The 24074-nt window shown below is 55.0% G+C and overlaps 1 protein-coding gene across 2 annotated transcripts; it reads right to left on the minus strand.

Annotated features, from left to right (window-relative positions):
* On the minus strand, positions 1–18436 carry Ctsb (cathepsin B). Of its 2 annotated transcripts, XM_042699849.1 has the most exons (10): positions 18342–18436; positions 7773–7923; positions 7149–7234; positions 6113–6227; positions 4406–4524; positions 3404–3489; positions 3007–3150; positions 2667–2783; positions 1265–1393; positions 1–875 (listed from the first exon to the last, which is right to left on the minus strand). In XM_042699849.1, the coding sequence occupies exons 2-10, from the start codon at positions 7896–7898 to the stop codon at positions 778–780; spliced, it is 1020 nt and encodes a 339-aa protein (XP_042555783.1). In that variant the 5' UTR covers positions 7899–7923; positions 18342–18436; the 3' UTR covers positions 1–777. The 2 variants fall into 2 exon arrangements, with proteins under 2 accessions (XP_042555783.1, XP_042555784.1); XM_042699850.1 differs by lacking the exons at positions 4406–4524; positions 7149–7234; positions 7773–7923; positions 18342–18436 and having other exon boundaries at positions 6113–6186.
* Between the last annotated feature and the right edge of the window lie 5638 nt (positions 18437–24074).

Raw genomic sequence — 24074 nt, forward strand, 5'->3', positions numbered from 1 at the left:
TTCAAGCTGGAGCAATCTTTTATTGGCACAGTCATTCCTTGTTAAAGATGGACACGGTTAAGCAGTGATTTTTTTTCTCTTTTTAAAAAAAGAAACAGCAAAAGCCGTTTTCTCCCAAACTAAGTTCACTGTGGTAGTGGAGGTCAGTAGATCAGCCAGCAAATCTTGACACTGTGGCTTGCTTCAAGCCAGGCCACGAGGAGAAAATCTTCCAACTCTTAGTCTTGTTCATTCACATGATCAGCTGAGGTGCACAAAACAAAACAAAACCCAAAGCAAACCAAACTCCTATTAAAAAAAAAAGCAGCCCAGGGCAAGACTAGAGGTCCTAGAAGGAGGGATGGATGCAGGGGCTTTCTGCAGAGGATGGACTGCACGCATGCTCTCTGCACGGGTCACAGATCAGGAGGTGCGATGCTCGGAGCAGCATTTGTCCTTTGAGGACCCCGCCCTGGGTGTGCGCTCTGCCTGGGCGGGAGGTGCTCCGGAGGAGGGCGGGGGCGGAGGGATGCAGCAGAGCTGGACAGCCGGCGCTACACACAGCACTAGTCTAGATGGGAGACTCTGGGTGCGTTGTCTGTCCACACAAGTCTCCTCGGAAGACCGCTGATGGCAGGCGTGAGTTTGGTTCAATTCAGTCCTTCAGGTTTTGTCTAAAACCTCTTGCATCTTATGTGAACTCCAAGGATAAGAGCTATTCCTGCTCCATCTCATTCCCAGCTACAAGACTATACCTGTGGGGACACCTCTCCTAGAACCAGCCAGGCCTGCAGCCCATTAGAACCTTCCCCAGTATTGGTCAGTGCGTGGGATTCCTGCCACGATCTCGGATTCGATGCCACAATGATCCTCTCCTCTGAGGATTTTAAAGAAGCCTGGGGAAAGAGAAGTAATAATGCTTTGGTGTGTGTGATATGGCATTTCGGTCTATGCCTTACACTCACGATCTTCCTGCCTAGGCTCCCTGAGTACTACTGGGATTACGGGCATGTGCCACCATGCCTGACTGACTTGGCTCTGACCCTTGCAGTGTATTTGAACTTGGGATGACTTAGGAGATGACTGAGTCAACAAGCCCAGCCTCCAGCAGCTCCCTGGTAGCCTGGCACTCACGCTGTATCCCAGGTGCCATGCGGCTGTGTGCGCACCACCCTCTCCGAGAGCAAAGCCTTAGGCCTGGTGCTCGGGGCCGCGCCAGGCGTGGGGCAGGGAGGCCACCCCAGCCCGTGGCTTCCACCTCAGCGGGACGGGGGCTGCCACTCACCCTTGTCACCCCAGTCAATATTCCAGGAGTTGGCCACCAGCCAGTAGGGGACACCATTCTCGGTTCCCCAGCCCAGGATGCGGATGGCGTGGCCGCCCATCATATCTCCGGTCACATGCTTGTACACACCTGAGGAAGGGGAGCGGTTCAGGGCAGGCCGGTGGGGGCGCGTGCCCCCATCCATGCCCCCCACCAGCGCCGCCCAGCCAGCCCTCCGGCAAGCTCAGCGATGGGGAGGAGCATCACCGCCCGTCAGAAGGGCCCGGGGTTCCCAGGACCTGGGGAGATTACCTCACATAGGTTTCACTTCTTTTCAGCCTCCTGAGGATTGCTGGGATTAAAGGTGTGTGCCACTACACGTGGCTGTAAATATTTCTGAAAGCTGAACCCACTCCAATGTGAGGAGCAGCTGTGAAAATGAGCGGCAGGCCTCCGAGGAGGACTGTGCACTCCACCTCCGAGTACTCGCAAAATAAAAGTCTACTCAACAAACGCTGACTCATGAAAACCAACAATGCCAAGTGTGCGTCCTGGGATTCCAGCCAGGGGCTCACTTACAGGCCCTGAGATTGCTACTGTGGGGCACTCTGGAGAGTGGGTTGGCTGATAGGCCAGTTGCTGCCCTGCTGCTCAACCACGTCTTACCCTGGTGGGGGAATCACTGTCAAACTGAGAGTGCATCTTTAGTATGTGGGTAGGGCTTGAATAAAGAACTGTCATCATCTGGGCATGGTAGCTCGTGCCCGTCCATGATCCTAGCTAGTAGGGAGGCTGAGATCAGTAGGATCAAGGTGCAAGCCAACATGAGCAAGGCTGGGGAGACCCTGTCTCAGCCTGCCATTCCAGCTATGGTGTGAAGAGTAAAATAGGAGAATCGTGGTCCAGGTGTGGGTGTGGGTGAGACCATCTCAAAATACCCAGTGGAATAAAGGGTTGAAGGCATGACTTAGTGCTGCAGCACCTGCCCAGTAAGTGCAGGGACCTGGTCCAAGAAGAATTGTCAAGCCAGGCCAGTGGCTCACGCCTGTAATCCTAGCTACATAGGAGGCTGAGATACGAGGACTGCAGTTCAAAGCTAGCCCAGGCAGGAAAGTCCATGAGACTCTCCAATTAACCACCAGAAAACAGAAGTGGTGCTGTGGCTCAAAGTGAGAGTGCATTCGAGCCCCATGATGGACCAAAAAATAAAAACAAGAATTGTCATCGGCTGCCGGTGGCAGCCAGCACCTGTAATCCCAGCTGCTGAGGAGGCTGAAAGGGGAGGACTGGGAGTCAGGATGCTCAGCTGGGGGTGCTCATAAAGGACAGAAGCAAAGGCAGAAGAGACCACGCTGGGGGCAGAGCCAGGACGTGGGGGGGCGGCTGGGGCCCCAGGCTACCCGAAGGCAAGTGCTCCCCTCACCTGACTTGTACATCAGGAAATCGGAGAAGACGGTGAAGGCGCCCTCCACCGGCCCGTTTTTGTAGATCTCGGCCATGATCTCCTTCTCGCTTCCAGATATGCTGTAGGAGGTGTACCCTGAGGAGGAAGGCGAGGGGCAGGGGGAGGGTGTGTGAGGGCCGCAGCGCCGCGGAGGGAGGCCATGTCCGCTCACTTCCGGTGGCCCCCCAGGGAAGGGTCAAGGAAGGCCCCTGAGGAAGCGGTCAGTGGGGCCTGGGGCCGAGCAGGACACGGCGGGCCCTGGAGGAGAGGACCCAGGCTTCTGGGGGTCCCCTGGAGTGCCCCAGGCCAGCCACCGTACCGTAGTGCTTGTCTTCTCTGTAGGACGGGGTGTAGCCGGGCTCGCAGGACTTGCTGCACTTGGGGGTGTCACCCTCCCCCGTGCACTGGGGCCGGGAGCCGTTCACGTGGTGCTCGCACGGGGGGATGGAGTATGGTCTGCAGCCTGATGGGATTGGGGGGTAGGGGGGGAGGGGGTCAGCCCGCAGCCTCTGCCCACAGCCAGGCCAGCCCAGGCCAGGCCAGGCCAGGCCAGGCCAGCCCAGGCCAGCCCAACCCAACCCAGCCCAGCCCAGCCCAGCCCAGCCCAGCCCAGCCCAGCCCAGCCCAGCCCAGCCCGCCGCCCTTCCCCTTAAAGGCAGAAGCCACCGTGATGTGACGCACTGCTTTCCAGCATCCCGGGCCACGTGTGCACTCACCGACATGGGAATTGTACAGGCCGCCGGAAACCAGGCCTTTTTTGGTCCAGAAGTTCCAAGCTCCAGAGGGATAGCCACCATTACAGCTTTAATTAAATGAAAGGTTTCTGTGACATCCACCACCCCCAGTTCCAGCTGCTCCCAGTCCCCACCTGGCCCAAGGACCAGGGTCATCCCCTCAGAAGCCACCGCCTCCCCGCCCGCCCATCCTCCCTCTTGGACCGCTCCTCCAGGCCGCTGCCCTGCCTGCTGGGCCTCTCCGGATACCAGGTCTCTCCCGTTCAGGTCCACCTGTAGCCCAGGTGGTCACTTGGCAGGCATTGTGGGTCTCAGCCCCACAGGTGTGGGCCTGCAGGGTGTGTCCCCAGGAAGCCCTTATTTTATTTATTATTGATAATGGCCCCAGATCAGTAGTGTGAGTGGTGCTGCACCCAATGAGTCCTTCAACCCCAAGGCTGAGGAAGGGCTCAGCAGAGCAAGCTAGCTTCTTCCCACACGCTGCACTGCCAGGGAAATGGCCACTGTGGGCCGAAGGCTGTACTGTGCACCGTGCAGTGGATTCGCAGACGTGCTCGGGCCTGGCCACGCCCTGCTTTCAGGCACCGACTGCGGGCGTTGGGAGCATCCCAGCTGTGGGTGAGGGGGCGGCACGTAGGAAAACCCACTCTGCTGGTGATGCTGGTCTCACTGGGATGGGGTGAGCCCAGGAGCCTTGTCGCACACCATGGTACAGACCCAGGGCCATGGGTGCCCCTGTTTTGCTGTCAGCCTTCATTAGGATGAGGAACAGGCTCCAGGGCCAGGGCTTCCCCTCAGCAGTGAACAGCCCCTCAGCAGTGAACAGAACAGCGAGCACAAAAACCAGATTTGCTAGGCCATTTTTTGCTAACCCAATTTGCTAGGCCATTTTTTTTTTTTTTTGCCTGGATTCTACCCAGCTCCACAGGCAGTGGCTCCGTCCAGGAGTGCATCCTCAGTCCCCCGGGCTGCCCCGGCCCTCACCCGTCCCCACACTGGCTGCCGCAGCAGGTGAGCAAATCCTCCGCGGAGGTCTCCACGTTCACATGCCCGTTGGTGTGGATGCAGATCCGGTCAGAAATAGCTTCCACAGCTCCAAAAGCCTGCGGGAGGAAGGAAGTGTCAGGGGGTGCACGGCGTCCCGCCCCTGGGGACTCAGGCCACCCCCAGGAAGCTCGCAGAGCATGATATCTGTACACACACAGCGCAGAGGGGACGGGAGCTGGAGGGAGAGTCAGGGTTGAGGGGTACCGAGTGCCAGTGTGGGGAGATGAACAGATTTGTGGATGGACGGGGAGCTGGCTGCACACCACCAGGAAAATACTTAACGCCCCTCCATGGCACTCTGAAAAGTGCTTATGATGGTTGGGCGCCGGTGGCTCACACCTGCCATCCAGCTACTCAGGAGGCTGTGAGCTGAGGATCATGGTTTGAAACCAGCCCAGGCAGAAGTTTCTAGTTCTTTTAACTCCAGTTAACTGCAAAAAGCCAAAACTGGAAGAGTAGCTCAAGGGGTAGAGTTCCAGTCTTGAGTGGAAAAGCTAAAGGACAAGACCCAGGCCCTGAGTTTAAGTTATAGTACTGATGTGCGTGCACGCACACACACACACACACACACACACACACACACGCACACACAAACACACACACGTTGTCTTGAGGGTGGGGGAGGGGAGAAAGATAGGGGAGAAGGATGGAAGGGATGACATTGATCAAGATGCACAGTGCTCATTAACTGATTTGTTGAGCTGAAACCCCTCTGTGCAACTGCTTAGAGATACTTTTTTAAATAAAAAAAAAGGTTAATAACAAGACCACACTAAAGCTACCAGCACAACTATGTTTACTGCAACATTATTTACCATAGCTAAGATATGGAACCCACCCAGATGCCCATCAGTAGATGAATATATCAAGAAAATGTGGTATATATATACAATGGAATTCTATGCCTCCATCAGAGAGAATGACATTGCCATTTGTTAGGAAATGGCAAGAGACTTGGAAAAGATTATATTAAGTGAAGTAAGCCAGGTATAAAGAAACATAGGTCCCATGGTTTCCCTTATTTTTTCTTTCTTGCTATTGTTTCTAACGTATTTATAAGGTACCACGTGATTTTTTTGTTGCTTTGTATGTCCCTCCCCCATGGTATAACCCCTGTTTTCACTGTATTTGATGTTGGTATAATTTGGGGAACGGAAGGGAAAAACAAATAGGGATACAGGTTGACCCATGGCAACACTGAGATATATAAGATGCTATGTTGAAAAACGAACTTTACAATGTAGGCGGGAAGGGGGGAGTGTAGTTGAGGAGGTGGGAGGGAAAGGATGGTAAGGGAAAAACAAAAGATGCTTGATAAGAAATGTACTCATTACCTTGCTCTTGTGTCTGTAACTCCTCTGTACAGTATTTTCACAATAAAAAACTTATTTAAAAAAATGGTTAAGCTGACTGCATTATAAGCACAATTCAAAAGCAACATGAAGATGCTTGTTCACAGTGATGGCCACTCAGAAGCAGTGAACAAATGTCATAACTCAGACACGCAGGACTTGGGTCTGCAGATGCGTGGCCCTGGTTATATTATGCCACCCGGCCTTGCATAACTCCTCACCGCAGGAAGTGCGGCATCTTCGGTCCCTCGCCCCCATGCCAACACCCCGCCAGGGGCCAGCATGGACTTACCCAGCAGGAGCCACAGGAGCCCTGGTCTCTGATCTCCTTGATGGTGGGGCAGTTGGGCCAATGTTCCCGTGCATCGAAGCTTTCAGGCAGATCTATGTCCTCAGCGAACTGAACTCTGGAAACAGGAAGCTGTTCATTACACACGCCCATCCTCCTCCCTTCTCCCTCCTCCCTCCAGTCCCTGCAAAAGCCGCTCAGGGGACAGCAGCTGGCCTTGGCCTGGGCTGCGCCCCCCAGAGGGCAACCCAGGCATGACAAGTAGAAAGTAGGCAGGGAGGTTTCCTTCAGAATTCCTCTTGCTCTCTGGGATGTAGCTCAGTGGCAAAGCACTTGCCTTGCAAGTGCAAGGTCCTGGGTTTGATCCCCAGTTCCAAACAACGAAAAGCCATAAAAATGCAGAATCCCTCTAAATTTGTGAAGCTTCCTAGACTTGATTAATGAGTATTTGCAAGAATCCTATCCATAGACTCTCATTTTCCCCCAGCCCATTCCCCAGTCATGAACACCTGTTCAGGTGCCTCAAGAACTGTTTCTGCAAGCAAACCCTCAACTACAGAGTTTTCGTGTGTGTGTGTGTGTGTGTGCGCGCGCGCACGTGTGCACGTGCACGCGCGGGCTAGTCCAGGGGACTGAACTCAGGGCCTGGGAGCTGTCTCTGAGCTTCTTTTGCCAAGACCACAGCTCTACTTCTGGCTTTTGGTAGTTTTAGTGGAGATAAGAGTGTCATAGCCTTTCTTGCCTGTTTCAAACCATCTCAGCCTCCTGAGTAGCTAAGAGTATAAGGTTGAGCCACCAGCGCTGGGTGACTGGAAGGTTTTCTAGAAAAATAAAGTACCAAAGGCAGTTCCTGCAGCCTGCCTGTCAGGTGTTCCTTGCGGAACTGAGTCCATCCACGCCTCCTCTCCACTCCTGCCCTGGCCTGGGAGAGGTGGGGAGGAAACGCCGGCGTGGGAAGCAGCCTTGCACCAAAAGCTCCTCTCCCCTCCCCACGTCCCACACTGCGGCCGGGGAGCAGCGCCCCAGGGCTGGCCCTCACCTCTCAGGCAGCCGAGGCCCACCCAGGAGGGTGCCACACAGCTTCTTCAGGTAGCTCACATCCACGTTGTAGAAGTTGTGCCCAGCCTGGAAGAGAGCCACAACCCAGTCACCACCCACACGCGCTGCTCACACCGGCCAGGCTTGGGGAGCTTGGGGGGGCCACAGAGGCCAGGTAACAGCTAGGGCGAGCCATGGGTGGAGTGTGTGGCTCTCATTCCAGTGGTGTCTTCCCCGATGGGCCTCCATTTGAGGACAAGAGACTTGCCTCGTGCTGCATCTGCAGCCTGCAGTCCCAGGCTAAGGCCTCAGGAACCGGGAGGGGCGCGCAGGACAACTGAACCGCCACACCTTACCTGGTGGGCTTCCCGGGACCCACCCGGCCGTGGACTTTTGTACTCTCCATGCACATACGTCTGCACACGTGCACACACACACACATGTATGTGACAGAGACGTGAGTGTGGTCCTGGGTTTCACCTTCCAGGAGGCAGTGTCCTGTGGCCACAGGTAGAGCCACCTCCCTCAGGAGCCAGCACGCATAAGATCTGTCCCGAGGAGGGGACGCGGGGACACACAGGCACCCACACAAGCGGACAGGACAGGCTGTAGCCCCAAGGCCCACCTGCCACGTCGTGTTCTGCTTGTTGATGTAGTTGAGCAGCTCGTCTGACAGCGGGCGGAAGGAAAGCCGGCTCTGGGCACTGGTCAGCACCAGCAGGCAGCACAGGAAGGCTAAGGAGTGCCACATTCTGGAAGCTGGGTCCTGGACTCACCTAGAAAAGATGATGCCAGAGACATCAGGCCGGGTCCCGCACACGAGGATGCGGAGAAGCCCCATGCTCGATGTGCCACGAGCAGCCCCTTCTGTGCAGCAGGACAGGAGACGCTCCAGGACAGGACTCCGTGTCTGCAGCCCAGCCACAGTGTGCTGCCCCTCCAGGCCAGCCCAAGGGCTGTGCAGTGACTCCATTACACCAATGCCCTCTTGGCTGGGGGGGAGGGGGGAGAAGGAGGTGTCCCAAGACTTCACCTTAGTGCAGTGCCCAGGCTCTGTCCCTTAGCTTTTTCCACTCAACGTGGATTGCTCTACCGCCAAGCCACAGCTCTACTTCTAGCTTTTCGGTGATTCATTGAAGATAAGAGTCTCACTGACTTTCCTACCCCTGCTGGCTTCAAACCTTGATCCTCAGACCTCAGCCTCCTGAGTATCTAGATTATAGGCGTGAGCCACCAGTGACCTTGCCCTCATGGCTGTTTCTAAACAGCCTAGGTTTGTTGAACAAAGTCAGAGAGAATGTTGCCCTTGGTGATCAGGGAGAAAACAGATGGGGGGGGGGGGGCGCGGATTACACCTATGGGGTCCACAGGAGAAAAAAACACAACAGGGGCACAAGGTACAAACCCCATTCCACCGGTTTCAAGCACACACAAGCTGGGTTTGTGCCAGGAGTGTGGGGCTAGAAGCAGAGCTGGATGTGCCAACAGCACAGGGCCTAGGCGCCTGTCTGGTTTTTCCTGTTGGCCAAGGCTCTGCTTCTGGGAAGGGCAGCCATCACATGAATGCCCTGGTCCTCTGACTTTGAACCAGTGACTTCTAGCTCGACCCATGAATCACCATCTTGGGCAAGCAGCTACCCAAAGCCAGATGTTTCCTGCCTGTGGCGCCTGCGGGGGCTAGTAAGGCGGGCACAGCTGGTGTGGTGGGCGTCCTGACCTCGGGGCTGCAGCTGCGGCGGGCAGGGGCGGCTCGGGACCAGCTCCCGCAGCTTAGAAAACTGTCTGTCACAAAATTCCCTGTGGTTTTGCCCAAACTGGCCTTGAACTCTCCATCCTCCTGCCTCAAACTCCCAAGCGCTGGGATTCCAGGCACAGAATTCTCCCTGAGGGAAAACTCACTTAGCCGTTGCTTAAGTTCAAGTTACACATTCGTGTCAGTAGGCAGCAGAGGACAGAACACTGGGCTCCGTGTCCTGTGACTCATAAAAGTCTGAAGTTAAGCAATCATATCTGAAAGGACAAATGTGTAAGGGCAGAAAGAGTGTTCTGGTAAAGGCCTGCCTCGATGTTATAATGTATCTTAACATGCCACCCTCAAAACCATCACCTGACACTCCGCTCATCCTCGGGGCAGGGACAGACCATCTATGGGCTGGTAAGTGACACCGCCACCGCCACGCCCTCACCGCTGGCTGCCAGCCTGGGAAAGCCAGGAAGGCTGAACTTCCCTGGAGCGCCAGTCACCACTCAACACAAGTACGGGATCTGCGCCCGCCACGGTGCATGTGGGTACACGTCAGACCCTGGCAGCCCTGCTGCGGGGCCTGACAGGATGGCCGACACACCCCAGCCCTCCAGTGTCCCAGCACCTGCACACAGTCATCTGCTCGTCGCCAGAGAGACTTCCTCATTAGAGATTTTCTGCTCAACACATTTAATGTCTGCATTTCCAGTAGCTCACGAGGAAGCTGGGTCTCACATGACGGTGAGTCAGCTACACCCGTGGCCTCCAAACTTAAGGTAAATGGGTTTCCTGGGCAGACATGCCAAGAACAGGCAGACCAGACCACGGGTCCCGTGCTGGGCTGGACTACACAGCAAGAGTGTGCCTAAAAAGAAGAAGAAGAAAAAAAAAAAACCCAGAGATATCGAAACGAACTCCAGGAAATGGAAATGAAAGAGAGACAGACAGACGAGACAGAGCTCACCAGAAGAATGGAAACAGCACAGTAGGAAAAAGCATATAGTGACCACAGAAAAACTACCAATGGCCAATGTCTAACACCTCAGAAGAGGCAAATAAAACCCAGAGTTAGATGGCCAAAGGTCAGGGGGTGGGGCACTCCCAGGGGGAGGCTGTGGGGAAACAAACCAAAGTTGACAGAAAACCCTGGGGGAGAGGGGTAGGGAAGTACAGCCTTGGAGGCCAGCCTGGGGGGATCGGTCAACTTTCAACCCTGCACGTGTGGACTGGCACCGTGCGTTCAGAAACCCACCCTGCAGACATGAGGTGGCATCTGTAAAGGCGCAGTCCCCCCGTCCACCGACGCTGGCTCCTGTAGCCGCGAAAAGGAACGCAGCCATGAACGCAGCAACTCTGGGAAATGTCACACACAACTCAAAGCAGCCACTGAGAGGGAGCGGGTTGAAGGGAAACACGTTGTCTCAGGGATCGCCCTGGGAGGTGGGGAAAAGCCAGGTGTAGATGCCTGTGATGTCAGAGGCAGGATGCAGAGCAGGTAGATACCGTCCTGTCCCTGTGAGCAAAGGGCTGAGGGAAATCAAGGCTCAGCGGTGCTAACTGTGCTGGGGGTACTCTTCCTCAGAACTGCTGTGGTTGGTGTGGTCTGGGTGACCCCGCAGGTCCATGCGCTGGGAGCTGGCCTTCACCGGGGCCAGGCCACAGGACTGACCCTCAGCCTCCCAAACTAAGAGCCGAACAAACAAAGTACCCAGCCTCGGGTGTTTTGTTATAGGAATAGAAATACATGGACATAAATGTCTACTCCTTTTTTCTGTTTTTTAACGTTTTCAATGATTTGTTTCTCCCAGGAAGAATCCTATCACTGTTACCAAGGATCTTGACTTCCCCAAAGGAACGAGTTACCGACCAATTGCAATAAGCCCAAGAGGCGGTGGCGGTCGTGAAAGAGATTTGCTTTCTAGACGTTTTCTGCTCATCGCACACAATGTCCACATTTCCGGATCCCATGGGACCATGAGTTGGCCACCACATGACTTCCAAACTGCTAGATAAATGTGTTTGCTGGGCAGACATAAACATTCTGACTTAGATTTAATCTTTTCTCAACAGAAAAGAGGTTCTGGCTGAGTGCTGGTGGCTCCCGCCTGTCATCCTAGCTCCTCAGGAGACTGAGATCTGAGGATCACAGTTCAAAGCCAGCTCAGGCAGGAAAGCCCTTGAAACTCTTATCTAATAAACTACTAGAAAACCGGAAGTGGTGCTGTGGCTCAAATGGTAGAGCGCTGGCCTTGAGCTGAAGAGCTGAGGAACAGCGCCCAGGCCCAGAGCTCAAGCCTCAAGACTGACAAAAAGAAGAAGAAGAAAAGAGGTTGTGAAGCAGGTGGGGTTGGGAAGGGCTGACACGTGGAGACAGAGCCCAGGGCCATCTTCCGTACATCACTGTCCCAACCGGGAGGACAGCAGTGTGCGGGTGCCTGCTGGGGGAGGCTGGGCACTCCGAGATGCTAACTCATAAGCCAAGAGCGGAATAAAAGCGTTCCCATGGCAACCTGAATTTTTAAACAGGATTTCTTTGGCTTCTGTGCTGGCAGAATACACAGGCACCTCGTCTCCCACCTGCCTTGGGGATTCTGCAGGTCCTGTGACCTGCGGCTCCCCTGCTGGCAGCGACGGGGACTCTGGTGTGCTGACTCCATTTCCCATGCCCCATTCCACTCTGCTGTCTGCCTCCCAGCCCAGGCCGGTGGGGCTGAAGCTCAGTGCAGGCCCCACTCACACCGGGCTGAGCATCCAGATGAAGGCTGTAGTCCCTGTGTCTCTGGCATGGACTGGTGGCATCACAGGGTCTTCTGCTCCTCTCAGAAACACCTGGGATGGGGTTCAAGGGTCTAGCAGCTCTGTAGCTAGTAAGTGGAGAAGCCCTGGGCGTGGGGACCTGCACCTGGAGCCTGGTTCTACCACGAGGGGGCACAGCCTGAAGGAGTGATCAGCATCATGCCAGGATGCAGCTTGTTGAGAGCTGCCCACCTGACCCGGTCCAGCTCCAGTGGTCTTTGTCCACAACATGGCTCACAACCGTAATTCTGACAACTCAGGAGGGCTGAGGTTTGAGGCCAGCTCCGGCAGGAAAGGTTGTGACTCTTATCCCCCACTGAACACCAAAAAGCTGGAAGTGGATCTGTGGCTCAGTGGTGGCCTTGAGTGAAAACGCGAGGGACAACGCCCAGATCCTGAGCGCAAGCCCCAGCACGGCACACTCACAGGCGCACACACACACGCTAGTGAGAACTCCTTCAACCAAAAGAGGGTTACAGTCCAGTCCATCTGCTCAATAAAACAAGACTCCATAGGAAAACGGGAGCAAAAGGGGCTTTCCTAGCAAGTACAAGGCCTTGAGTTCAAACCCCATCATAAAAGAAAGAAGGAAGGCAAGAAGGAAGGATGAGAAGAGAGGGAGGTAACAAAGCTCTCAGGGAGACTAGCTTCTAAATCTGTAGAGGATGTGGGAGAAAGGACATATGTATACAGCCTGCCCGCCCTCTCCTATGAAGCAACGTCCCGAACTCTCTCCCATCCCGGCGCTCTCCTCCAGCAGGGCCAGAACACTGCGGACATCTTCCACACCTGCCTCTAAAGACCGAACACAGAAGGGCTTACAGCTTGCCAAGCGCGTGGGACTGCGCAGGACCGCGCCCACAGCCGGGCAGAGTGGCTGGAGACCAGGGAGGGTGGGAAGGTGGGAGGGTGGAGACTTGGCCAGACCCACTGGAGAGCTTTATAGGTTTCTTCCATAAAAAACTGATCCTTTGGTTTCAACCACTTCAAACGCACCCCAGAACAAGACCATGCAGGCCCCTGTTCCCCCAACTTCGCCCACGTGCGCCTCTGGGCCGATGGTCTCAACTCCCCGGGCCAGGCCAGGAGACCCGGGACGCTCAGTCTTGATGTGGTCAACCCCCTTTTCATGTCTGCTTCTGATGCAGGGTTCTGGCGGGCCTTGTGGAATGTAAGAACGGAGCCAGCCTCAGCCCTGCCTAGTACCAAAGAGGGAAAAGAGAAGGAGGAAGAACAGACAAAAAAAGGCCTCCGCGCCCTGACTTCATCTTTCTCCTTCGGAACAGCCGTGGCACCGTCACGTGGCTGACGGCCAGGCTGGTGGGGCCAGGCTTTGGTAGGAGCCAGACACGGGTCCATGGAGGGACAGACAGGCAACCAGCAGGAGCCTTGAGCAAACCAGGAAGCATCTGAGTCACCCTAGCCTTCCCGGCACGTCCCTGGGCCCCTGTCCATCATCTGTCCAAAATAAGCCACCCCTCACCCAGGTGAGACAGGGCCAGCCTGCCCCAGGCTGGCTCTCACGCCCGGGACGATGGTGCACAGCCCTCACTGGCCCTGGTCCGACGGCAATCCCACATCCTCCAAGTGACCGCCCCGCACCCGGAGCAGTGGCTGGCACAGAGCCCTCAGCAGCTGGCAGAAACTAACACCAACTTAGGCAGCCAACATTCTGGAAAGTTCTAGAAGCTTCAGCTCCCGAGCTTTGCACTGGATCTCAATTAGTGAGTTACGCTTAAGGGATACTTTTCCGAAATGGCCACTTGGGAGATTTAAATGGGTGGTGTTCTGTGATGTTAGCTCTCTAATGCAAATATAGGCCAGACCACACTGCCCAGCGGGAAAGCCTGGGACTGCAGGCACAAGGGCCCCTCCCTCAGGAGGCTGAGGGAAGAGGGACAGAAAGCTTTCTTGGCTTGAAGCAGCTGTTCTCAGGGAGACCCTTTGTCTGGTCATGGGTAGCAGTATATACATCTCCTTATTCGTGAGCACCCAGAGTAAAATAATCGTGTGTGTATGTGTGTGTACACGCATGTGTGCACCCGCATGCTGGGATTTAAACTCTTGAGCCACACTCCTACTTCCAGCTTTTTGGTGGTTAAATGGAAGTAAAGAGCCTGCCAGGGCTGACTTCCAATCTCCATCCTCAGATCTCAGCCTCCTGAGTAGCCAGGGTCACAGGCATGAGCCACTGGTGCCCAGACAGTCATTATTTCCAGAAAAGAGCTCAGCTGGGGTGAATGCGTATTGACAAGGCCTCACATGTGATGCTTTCCACTATTTGTCAAAACAAATCCCAACCCTAGAGACGTTGCAAAGGGGTGGCAGAGAGTTCCCAGTTTGCTGACCAGCTTGACTGACCCTCAACCGGCAGGAAGGAGCTCTAGCTGGCAGCCCCCTGGGCTGGCAGAGCCCCACCGACTTGCGCAAGCCAGGAAACCGCGTGATTTCTGCTGCGTGAGATGGCCTGAGATGGCCTGCCCTAGCTGGGATCAGCTGGTCAGGGTCAGGAGCAGCTAGGCATCCCGTGTCTTCTAGAGTATGCAAATTCGCTGGTCAGGGTCAGGAGCAGCTAGGCATCTCAGGCCTTCTAGATTATGCAAATGCTGTCAGCGTTCCACTCAGTCCAGGGCTCCCAGAGCCTCACGATAACACTAGGTTATCTCAACCAGAACAAAGGAGCTGGTAAGGACAGATCACAGCCAGCATTGCTACCACGGCCCTTCCCTGCACCTGGCTTCGGTGAAATAGTGCCACGGAAGGATCTGCCGTGCTGTGTAAAGCATCAGTTTCACGGTGAAGGAAACGGAGGCTGGCGGCAAGAGCACGTAGGCCCAGTTGGGACCGATAACTGTCAGGTGGTGGAATTCCAGGTGAAGCTCCACCATGGTTGTCTGAGCCACAGACAGATGCAGAAGCTCCACCATGGCTGTCTGAGCCACAGACAGATGCAGAAGCTTGTCAGGTGACTCTGCTTTCGCATTGGTAATTAAAACAAGATTTCCGGCCTCTAAACTTCACTGGCCTCCAGAAGTTTAAAAAGAAAAAAAGATCATAAAACTGGGTGTGGCAGTACACCCCACAATCCCAGCACTTAACATACTCAAGTAACTAGGTACCCGTAGCTCTTGCCTGTAATCCTAGCTAGTCAGAAGGCAGAGATCTGAGGATATTGGTCCATTCTCCAATAAACCATCAGAAAACTAGAAGTGGCGCTGTGGCTCAACTGGTAGAGTACTAGCCTTGAGCTGAAGAACTGAGGGACAGCGCCCAGGCCCAGAGTTCAAGCCCCACAACTGACAAAACAACAACAAAGAGCCTAAGGTAGAAGAATTGTGAGTTTGAATCCAGCCGAGTCTACAGAGCTAGACCAAGTTTCAAACAATAAACAAGCAAAAATCTAACTGTAACAAAAAAGAATATCCTATCTTAACCTCTTGCTGGGAAGTTCTGATACCTTGGACTTACTTTCAAAAAGTTCTAGATGTTTATAAACACATTAAGTGCTATCAGTGACCTCCGGGCAAACCAGGCAAAGCTTCTCAATCAGTGCATTCCCTGGGGCAAATACTAAATTTCTAGCCTGGTCCATTAAAACAGTGGTATAAAAGTGTGCTAAATTCTAGTGTTGGTAAAGATAAGGACCAGGAAGTCCCATACTGCTGGAATAGAAACTGAGAGTCCGGGGAGGGCATTTCATCAGAATCTAACAAACTAGAAGACATGTGAGCAATTATTTCTTGTTTTGGTCCAAGAGAAACTCACGCGAATGCTTGGGAGATAGGAAGGTATCTTCTGTAGCAGCCTGGAAATTGCACAGAAATAGAAATTATCTAACTGTCCTGTGATAGGTCAACATCGTACTTGAGATGGATGGATTCAACTTTATGTAGCAACACAAATAAATCTTACAAAGCTGAGTGGAAAAGGAGATACACAGCATAATGGAAGTGATATACATTTTTAATCTTGTGGATCAATACACTGTATTATAAAAACAGCACAGAAAATTGCAAGGCGAGCAACAGCAGGAAACAGAAGTCCCTCTGACAAATGGGAAGCAGGTCTAGCAGGGTAAGTGACTATAGGGCAGAGACCAGGAAATCTGCTGCCTGGAAACAGCCACCTCCAGGACCCCAACCAGTCTGAGTTTGGAAGGCCTAGAGTCTGCAGAAGTAGCAGTTAAGGCTTTAAGTAAAAAAAAAAAAATGAGAAAAATGTGCCTGGTAAAGTAATCCCAATTACTTCGTAGGCAAAGACCTGGCTGGGGGTTGGAAGGCTGATCAGGGCAAAAAAATGTTTTTTAACTTTTTAATGTTTGGTGTCAGTATTGGAGCTTAAACTGAGGGCCTGAGTGCTGTCCCTTAGCTCTTACACTCAAGGCTAGCTTTCTACTTCGTGAGCCACCTACAGCTCTACTTCTGCCTTTTCATCATTAACTGTAGATAAGCATCTCAGATTTGTCAGCCTGGGTTGGCTTTGAACCTCTATCCTTGGATCTTAGTCTCTTGAGTAGTTAGGATTACAAGCAGGAGCAACTGGTGCCTGGCTTAGAGAGAGACCCCATCTTAACCAGTGGCTGGGCACAGTGGCCATACACGTCACCCCAGCCACAAGAAAGGCACAATGAATGATCCAGGGAGATCTGGGCCAGCACAGGTAGGAGGAGCTCTTATCTGGGAAACAACAACACAAAGAAGGGCTGAGGATGACTGGAGATTTAGTGTATCTGCCTAGCAAGTTTAAGTCTGCCAAAAGAAAAAAGAAAAGGGGCTGAAGGCGGGATTGGGGTGTAACTCATTGGCAAAGTGCGTCCCCAGCACCAAAAAATTGGGGTTCAATCCCTGCATCTCGCACCACACTCAAACAATAGCCACCCAAGGACCCACGACTTGTCTCCCTACCACCCCTGCACTGAGGACAGACCAGAAGGGACCATAGCCCCCTCCCATGTGGAAGTGTCCCTGCCCTGGAAAGATCCCATTGCACCCAACAGACCCTCCCCAAGCAGGTCCTGTACTAGCCCAAGCCTGACCCTCAGCAAAACCCCTGCGGGCCAGGGCCTCCTTCCTGTTTCCCCACCCTCCCCCAGGACACACTCAGCCATTCACCCCCTGCCTGACTCCCCCTCCTCAGGCGGTCCTGTCAGACCATGGCTGGAGGCTGCAGCAGGCGCCTGGGCCCATGAGGCCCCGGGGCCCTTCGTACCCCAGGCTCTGGAACACACACCCAAAGCCTGGCCAGGCCACTTTTCTCCAGGGCACCTACACTCTGGGCACCCCTCCTTTCTCTAGGAAGCTCCAAGGCTCTAGGTGGCAGTCACCAGGCCAAGACAAGGAGAGGTCATTACCCACCCACACCCTGCGGGGCCTCTCCACCTGCAACCCCACTGAATGCCCCTCAGAGACAACTGTCCTCCCACAGAAGCACCTGGGAATACTTTCCCAAGACACCTCCTCTGAGCCTCGGCCAGGGGCTGGTCAGTAGAGCCATGCGGGCTGGGGCTAGGTGGGCTTTGGATCTTTCCTCGGTGCTAACCTGCTGGCTTCGCAGTGCCTGGGACAGGGGTGACCCAAGACCGAAGGAGCCAGGGCCAGCCAAGGCCCCTGCAGCTGCCTCTGGATGTAATGCTCTGGCTTGCAGGGCCCTAAACCAGAGGCCCAGCCTCCTCTCTGCCCCCCAGGGCCTCGTCTGACCTCCGGGCCTCCCCTCCGACCTCTCCAGTCCCGGCTCTGCGAAGTGCTCTCCAGCCTCGATTTAACTCTTCCTGCTGTTCCACCCCAGCCACCTGGGTCTTGTTTTCACGAAGGTTCCAGGAATGACGTGGGTTTTACGCAGGAAGTTGCACGGCAAACTCTTTAGAATAATAAATAACCTTAAAACATGGATGCAGGTCGATTCTACGGCCCCACAATTTGCCCCGTCCCACCCCCCAGATCGCGGGGAGCGGACCCAGATCGCGGGGAGGAGATCGAGATGGCGGGAGATCGCGGGGAGGGGACCGAGATCACGGCGAGGAGATCGAGATCGCGAGGAGGAGACCCACGTCGCGGGGAGGAGACTGGGATCGCGGGGAGGGGACGGAGATCGCGGGGAGGAGATCGAGATCGCGGGGAGGAGATCGAGATCGCGGGAGATCGCGGGGAGGGGACCGAGATCACGGGGAGGAGACCCAGATCTCGGGAGGGGACCGAGATCGCGGGGAGGAGATCGAGATCCCGAGGAGGGGACCGAGATAGCGGGGAGGGGACCCAGATCTCGGGGAGGAGATACAGATCGCGGGGAGGGGACCGAGATCTCGGGGAGGAGATCGAGGTCGCGGGGAGGGGACCCAGATCGCGGGGAGGAGACCCAGATCTCGGGGAGGGGACCGAGATCGCGGGAAGCGGACCGAGATCTCGGGGAGGAGACCTAGATCGCAGGGAGCGGATCCAGGTGGCGGGCGGCCGCGTTCACCAGGCCCCTCCCGCTGGCTCCGCCCGAGTCCGCGGCAAAGCCGGGCCTGTCTGGGCCCAGAGTCCCAGGCCCTGCTCCGGGCCGCAGTTGCGGGCAAAGCTGGGCCCGAAGCCCCGGCACGATCGGAGGGGTTGCCCTCAACGAGACGTCTCCAACCCAACAAGGCCCCTCCCGCGAGTGGGAGCTCCCCGCACTCACCGAACGCAGCACCGACAGCCTAGGCCTGCAGCCGCGAGCGCGCAGCCGGAGCCGAGCCCGAACCTCCGAGGCCGCCCCGCCGCTCGTATTTACCGGCGCGGCCCCGCCCCGCGCCCGCTGACGCCCGCGTGACCGCGCCCCGCCCCCGGCGTCCAGCCCGGGCCCCGGCCCCAGCCCCAGCCCCAGCCCTGCCTCAGGCTCCCGGCCCCGCCTCCAGCCCGGCGCCCAGCCCCGCCCCCGGCGCCCAGCCCCGCCTCCAGCCCGGCGCCCAGCCCCGCCTCCGGCTCCCGGCCCCGCCTCCAGCCCGGCGCCCAGCCCCGCCTCTAGCCCGGCGCCCAGCCCCGCCTCCGGCTCCCGGCCCCGCCTCCAGCCCTGCGCCCAGCCCCGCCTCCAGCCCGGCGCCCATTCCCGCCCCCGGCGCCCAGCCCCGCCCCCGGCGCCCAGCCCCGCCCCCGGCGCCCAGCCCCGCCTCTAGCCCGGCGCCCCGCCTCGCCCCCGGCCCCCGACCCCGCCCCCAGCCCGGAGCCCAGCAGGTGGGCGGGAAGTGGGGTGCGGGGAGAGGCCGCCCCGCTGGAAGAATCCTGGGCGACCCTGCAGAGGGCGGCTTGCTGCATTCACCTCGAAATGGTGAAGCTGGGGTGGAGAGCGGCTTGGGGCGCAGACCCCGGTGTCCCCAAGTCCAGCGGCTCCACGCGCTGCAAGGTAGGAGACTGACCAGGCCGCCCCTTCCCAAGTCCTCCCGCCTTCCCACACGGGCTGGGGGCGGGGGGCTGTCCGCCTCCTCAGAGGGAGGGTGACCCCAGTTTTATTCCCGAGACTCGGGAAGGCCTGGTTGTTTTCTCCAGACTTGTCACAATGGAAGGCTGGAGGCCGGGAGGCCGAGATCTGCGGATCGCAGCGTGGAGCCAGGCCGGGCAGAGAAGTCTGCAGTCTGTTCTAATTAATCACCAAAGCGCTGGCGGTGGAGCTGTGAGCAAAACAGGCAAGGGAGAGTGCAAAGCCCTGAGTGTAAGCCCCAGTACCAGCACAGGAGCGTGCATGGGCACATGAGCATGCACACACACACACCCGCTGAGGGGAGAGGGGAGGGGAGGGACGGGCACTGTAGATCTGGCAGATGCCAAGGGCCAGGGCAGTCTGTGAGAGCCTGCATCTGCCTGGCACTCCCTGCTACATGCCCCCCCAGCCTGCTCAGGCCCTCCAGAGAGGTCTCTAGACACAGGTACCCCACAGAGCTCGAACCAGACCCCAGAAATTATCAAGAGGACTATGTACAGCTGTATGTGGAAATTCTGGTGGCCTGCTGAATACACCCTAAAGAAACAAAAACATATGTCCTCACCTAAATGTTCATAGCCGATTATTCACAGTGGCCTAAAGGTGGAAGCAACCCATCTTTATGAACTGATGGCTAAACAACATGCCATAGAATCACAAAATGGAATATTATTCAGCCAGGAGAGGAATGAGGTTCTTCTCCATACCATGGATAAAACTTGAAATGTGCTACCTGAGAGGGAAAAAAAAGCACATCTCACCTGATTCCACTTGCTAGGAATGCCTGGAGGAGGCAGGTTTCTTTATTGGAGACAGGTTCCACCTGGGGGGAGAGAGGGGCGGTTTGGAGCCAGGCTGAAGTGGGTGGAGCAGTGACAATGCTCTAGAGTTGATAGTGGTGGAGCGTGGCCCAGCCTGTTGATAGGCTGAATGAACATCACTGAACTGTGAGCGGTAAGTGCCTGGCTGGTGGGGTGTGATATTGTATCTCAGTGAAGTTGTTACCAGAGGGGGAAAGAGTTGATTAGGGAAGCTCTGGACAAGGACAAAAGCAGAAGCAATCCTCCCCTCTCTCCCATTTGTGCTGAGGCAGAGGGTCTTGAGTTCAGGACCATCCTGGGCTACTTAGCACACCCCATCTTTAAAATGCCCCCAGCCCAGGAGTGAATATCTCTTTACTCTTTTCCTTCTTCAGGCTGAGACACAGATGACACATCCATCATCTGACAATGACTGGCACAAGGCCAGGGATGTAGCTCAGGGGCAGAGTACACACTTGTTCAGTTTGACAGGGCCCCATGTTTGATCCTAAGCACCATGACAGACAGACAGAAAAAAAAGGCAAATGACAAAAAAAAATGACAATATTTAGCAAGACAGGGCTAGTCAATTTTGGTTTGTATAATCTATTTTGCCAAAGACAACAAGGAAGAAGAATTTTAAGAAATAATTATTGGGCTGGGTGCTGGTGGCTCATGCCTGTAATCCTAGCTACTTAGGAGGCTGAGATCTGAGGATTGCAGTTCAAAGCCAGCCCAAGCAGGAAAAGTTGGGGAGACTCTTATCTCCAATAAACCACTCAGAAAACCAGAAGTGGTGATGTGGCTCAAGTGGTAGAGCACTAGCCTTGAGCTGAAGAGCTGAGGGACAGCGCCCAGGCCCAGAGTTCAAGCTCCACAACAGACAAGAAAAAAAGAAAGAAAGAAGGAAAGAAGGAAAGAAAGAAAGAAAGAGGGGGGGGAGGCGGGGAGGATTGGTTGGGGAATGGGGGGGAATAAAAAAATAAAATTAAAAAAAAGAGAAAGAAAGGAAGGAAGGAAGAAGGAAAGGATTATCGATCATTTACTATGTAAAACATAGTAGTATAAGTGTCAATACTGATGTTTGAACTCAGGACTGGGTGCTGTCTCTCTACTTTAGTGCTCAAGGCTCTACCACTTGAGCCACAGCTCCACTTCTGGCTTTTTTGGTGGTTACTTGGACATAAGAGTCTCATGGACTTTCCTGTCAGGGCTGCCTTTGAACCACAGCCTCCTGAATAGCTAGTTTACAGGTGTGAGCTGCCAGCACCTGACTCGTCTATTAGCTTTTGTTTTTTGGTCAGTCGTGGGGCTTGAACTCCAGGGCCTAGGCGCTGTCCCTGCGCTCTTCTGCCCAAATCTAGTGCTCTAGCTCTTGAGCTACCATGCCACTTTCAGTTGTCTGGTGGTTAACTGGAGGTGAATGTCTCACAGATCTCAGCCTCCTTAGGATTGCAGGCGAGAGCCACCTGCGCCTGGCTGCATGTTTGCTTTGAGATAGGTTTATGAAAGGTCTCCAGGCAGGACTGGAAAGCACTGTGTGGTATAGGCTGGGCCCAAACTCTGGATCCACTTGACCTGTCCTCCAGAGGGCTGGGGTTATAGACATGTCCTACCACGCCTGGCTTTAGGCCTGTATTTGTCAATATTGTCAAATATATACTTTAGATTTGTGTTTTTGTCATTAGAGATTCATGTTGTATCAAAAGAAGCCCCTGTAAGTGAATCACAGGCTAGTTAATGATGTGGAAGTTGGGAGCTATGGACATCTGCATTTTTTCTGAGGCAGAATAAGATGAGAGATGGAGAGAGGGATAGAGAGACAGAGAGAAAGGGAGGGAGAGGGGGGAAAGAGAGAAGGGGAGAAAGAGAGGGAGAGAGAGAGAGGGAGAGAGAGGGGGGAGAGGGAGGGAGGGAAAGGGAGAAGGAGGGAGAGAAGGGAGGGATAGCTGGATAGATCTTCTTGACAGAGTAAAGGCAGTAAAATGTTTATTCTGGAACCAAGCCAGTAAGCATACCAGTGTTGGTGCTACATTCAGTCCAAATTTCTCCCAGCTTGCTGTACGGCCGGGCCTCTGTATCCACATGTTTTACGTCTGTGTACTTCTGCGGGTGTGGGCCACAACCTGTTGAACACTTGTGTGTGTAGGGAACACGTGTGGGCTTGCGTCCTGTCAGTATTCTGCAATGCAGGAAGAAAGCCACCTCCATAGTGTTGAGTGGAATATGCCGTGGAGAGATGCTTTCATGTGTGCACAGGAACGTGGGAAGGTTCTACACAAACACTCTGCCATTTTCACCAAGAGCCTCGAGCTGTGGTGGTTTCTGGCATCTGTGCAGGCTGTCTTGAAGCCAGCCTTCCATAGATCGGGAAGGACACAGGAGCTTGAAAGTTTCATTAATAGCACAGAGGAAGAAGGTTCTAATCTTACAAGCATAAGACATGGAGTCCAAAATGAAACTGACTCCATCAACACTATTCATGACGCATGAGCTCAAATCTCTCCTTTCTCCAGTTAAATTACCTAATGAATCACACGTATCCCTGCCCATCTCTCAGTGTGCTCCCCCACCCCGCCCCAGCACCAGCCCCTCCCAGGGGTGTCTGTCACCTGCGCCATCGCCAGGGCCATCCTGGTGACAAATGGGGACAGCCCCTGTCCAATCCCTCGCGACTCTAAACAATCTTGGAGAGTGGGGTCTGTCATCTTCTTTGTCTAGAGCGTCTCCTTCCAGCTCATCCAATTCTGATTTTATATAAATATGCCCAAACCTGCCCCTGACAGATATCTGGGAGCCATGCAAGGTAATGCTTTTCTTTGGCTGTGTTGGGAAGGAGCCGGTCCTGCCTCTCAGCTGCCCCTGCGTGGCCATGTTGCTGCTCTGAAGTATACTTGCTGTTCTATTCTCTTTGGAACTAGTCCTAACACCCCACCGTTTCCACAGTCAGGACACAGAATATCTTTTTCGAGGCAGGATCTTAGCATGGATTACAGGCACGAGCCTCCGCTGTCTGGCTGTCATTTGCACAATTTTGTGACTTCATGATCCTGAAGAGCTTATCAGTGAGATCCCGGGCTGGCCCCATGATCTACCATTTTAAGAATGTTTCCCCTGCTGGGCAAGCTTGGGCAGCCAGCCTGTGCTGCGGAAAGACTTGTCACCCACAAACTGCCAACAAACAAACAAACAAGCCACTGCCTGATGACTGACTGCTGGGACCATAGGGCTGCTTATAAACCTCTTCCATCAGGGCACGCGCAGTGACACAGAGAGGAGCCCAGGTTTCCCGCTGGGTTGGAGCCCCCGAGGCCTTGGGCTGAGTGAGTCCAGCTCAGTGGAGTCTGCTGTTCCGGGGCTGCGGTGAGTCGGTGCCCCCAGGTGCCCAGGGAGGGGCCGTGGTGAGACACAGTCTGCCCACCCTTGAGAGTCACCCCCTGCTGATCCTGATGTTGGCCTCAGCTGGTGAGTCCATCTCCAGGCAACTCCCGCGGCCAGCAGCTATGAGCTGACTCAACAAACAGTACCTTTGGTGTAAGAGGAACAAAATAAGAATTGAGTCGCCCTGGGAAGGCTCCAGGCTGCCCATTTGTTTTGAGAGGGTGGGTGTGTCAGCCTCGATGGCTGACCGCCAGGCCGGTGGCTCTATTGGGAGAACTTACAGGGAGACATGGGCAGCCCAAGATGGCCATCTCATCAGCGATCCACCCGAATGTCTGGTGGCACCAGATCCTTCCTGATGAAACTGGGGGTGTCTCAGCGTGCTCCCAGGGAAAGAGGGCAGGGGAGAAGCTGGTGCTTGTGGCATCCAGGCTGGGGTGGGACTGTGTGTGGTGTCTTTAGAGCTCAGTGTTGTCTGTAGATCAGTCGCAGGGGCCTGCAGGTCAGGGGCCGTTCACCTCTGAGTACCTGAGCTGGGCAGAGGCTGTGCATTGTCACACTCCAGACGGGTACAGCACCAGGCAGGGCTGTGGCCTGTGGACAACTGTTCAGTGGCACACAGGGCACAGAGGGCATGGACAGCAGCTTCAGCCATGAGCACTGAGACAAAGATCTGGCTGTTATTGGTCACAGCTGCTGGGTTGAGATAGCCCAGACCACAGACCTTATTTTCTCCCGGTTGTGGAGGTGTTGGTAAGGGGTGGTTGCCCCTGAG

The sequence above is a fragment of the Dipodomys spectabilis genome, unplaced genomic scaffold (assembly GCF_019054845.1).
Source record: "Dipodomys spectabilis isolate Male_0828 unplaced genomic scaffold, ASM1905484v1 ptg000263l, whole genome shotgun sequence".
NCBI lineage: Eukaryota > Metazoa > Chordata > Mammalia > Rodentia > Heteromyidae > Dipodomys > Dipodomys spectabilis.

Bases quoted from the DNA above. Each gene is read 5' to 3' on its own strand.
- Ctsb (XM_042699849.1), bottom strand. From the start codon at position 7,898: ATGTGGCACTCCTTAGCCTTCCTGTGCTGCCTGCTGGTGCTGACCAGT. The intron at 7,235-7,772 runs GTGGGCCTTGGG...GCTCTCTTCCAG, and splicing joins AGCAGAACACGACGTGGCAG to GCTGGGCACAACTTCTACAA. The intron at 3,151-3,403 runs GTGAGTGCACAC...CAATCCCATCAG, and splicing joins CCTGTACAATTCCCATGTCG to GCTGCAGACCATACTCCATC.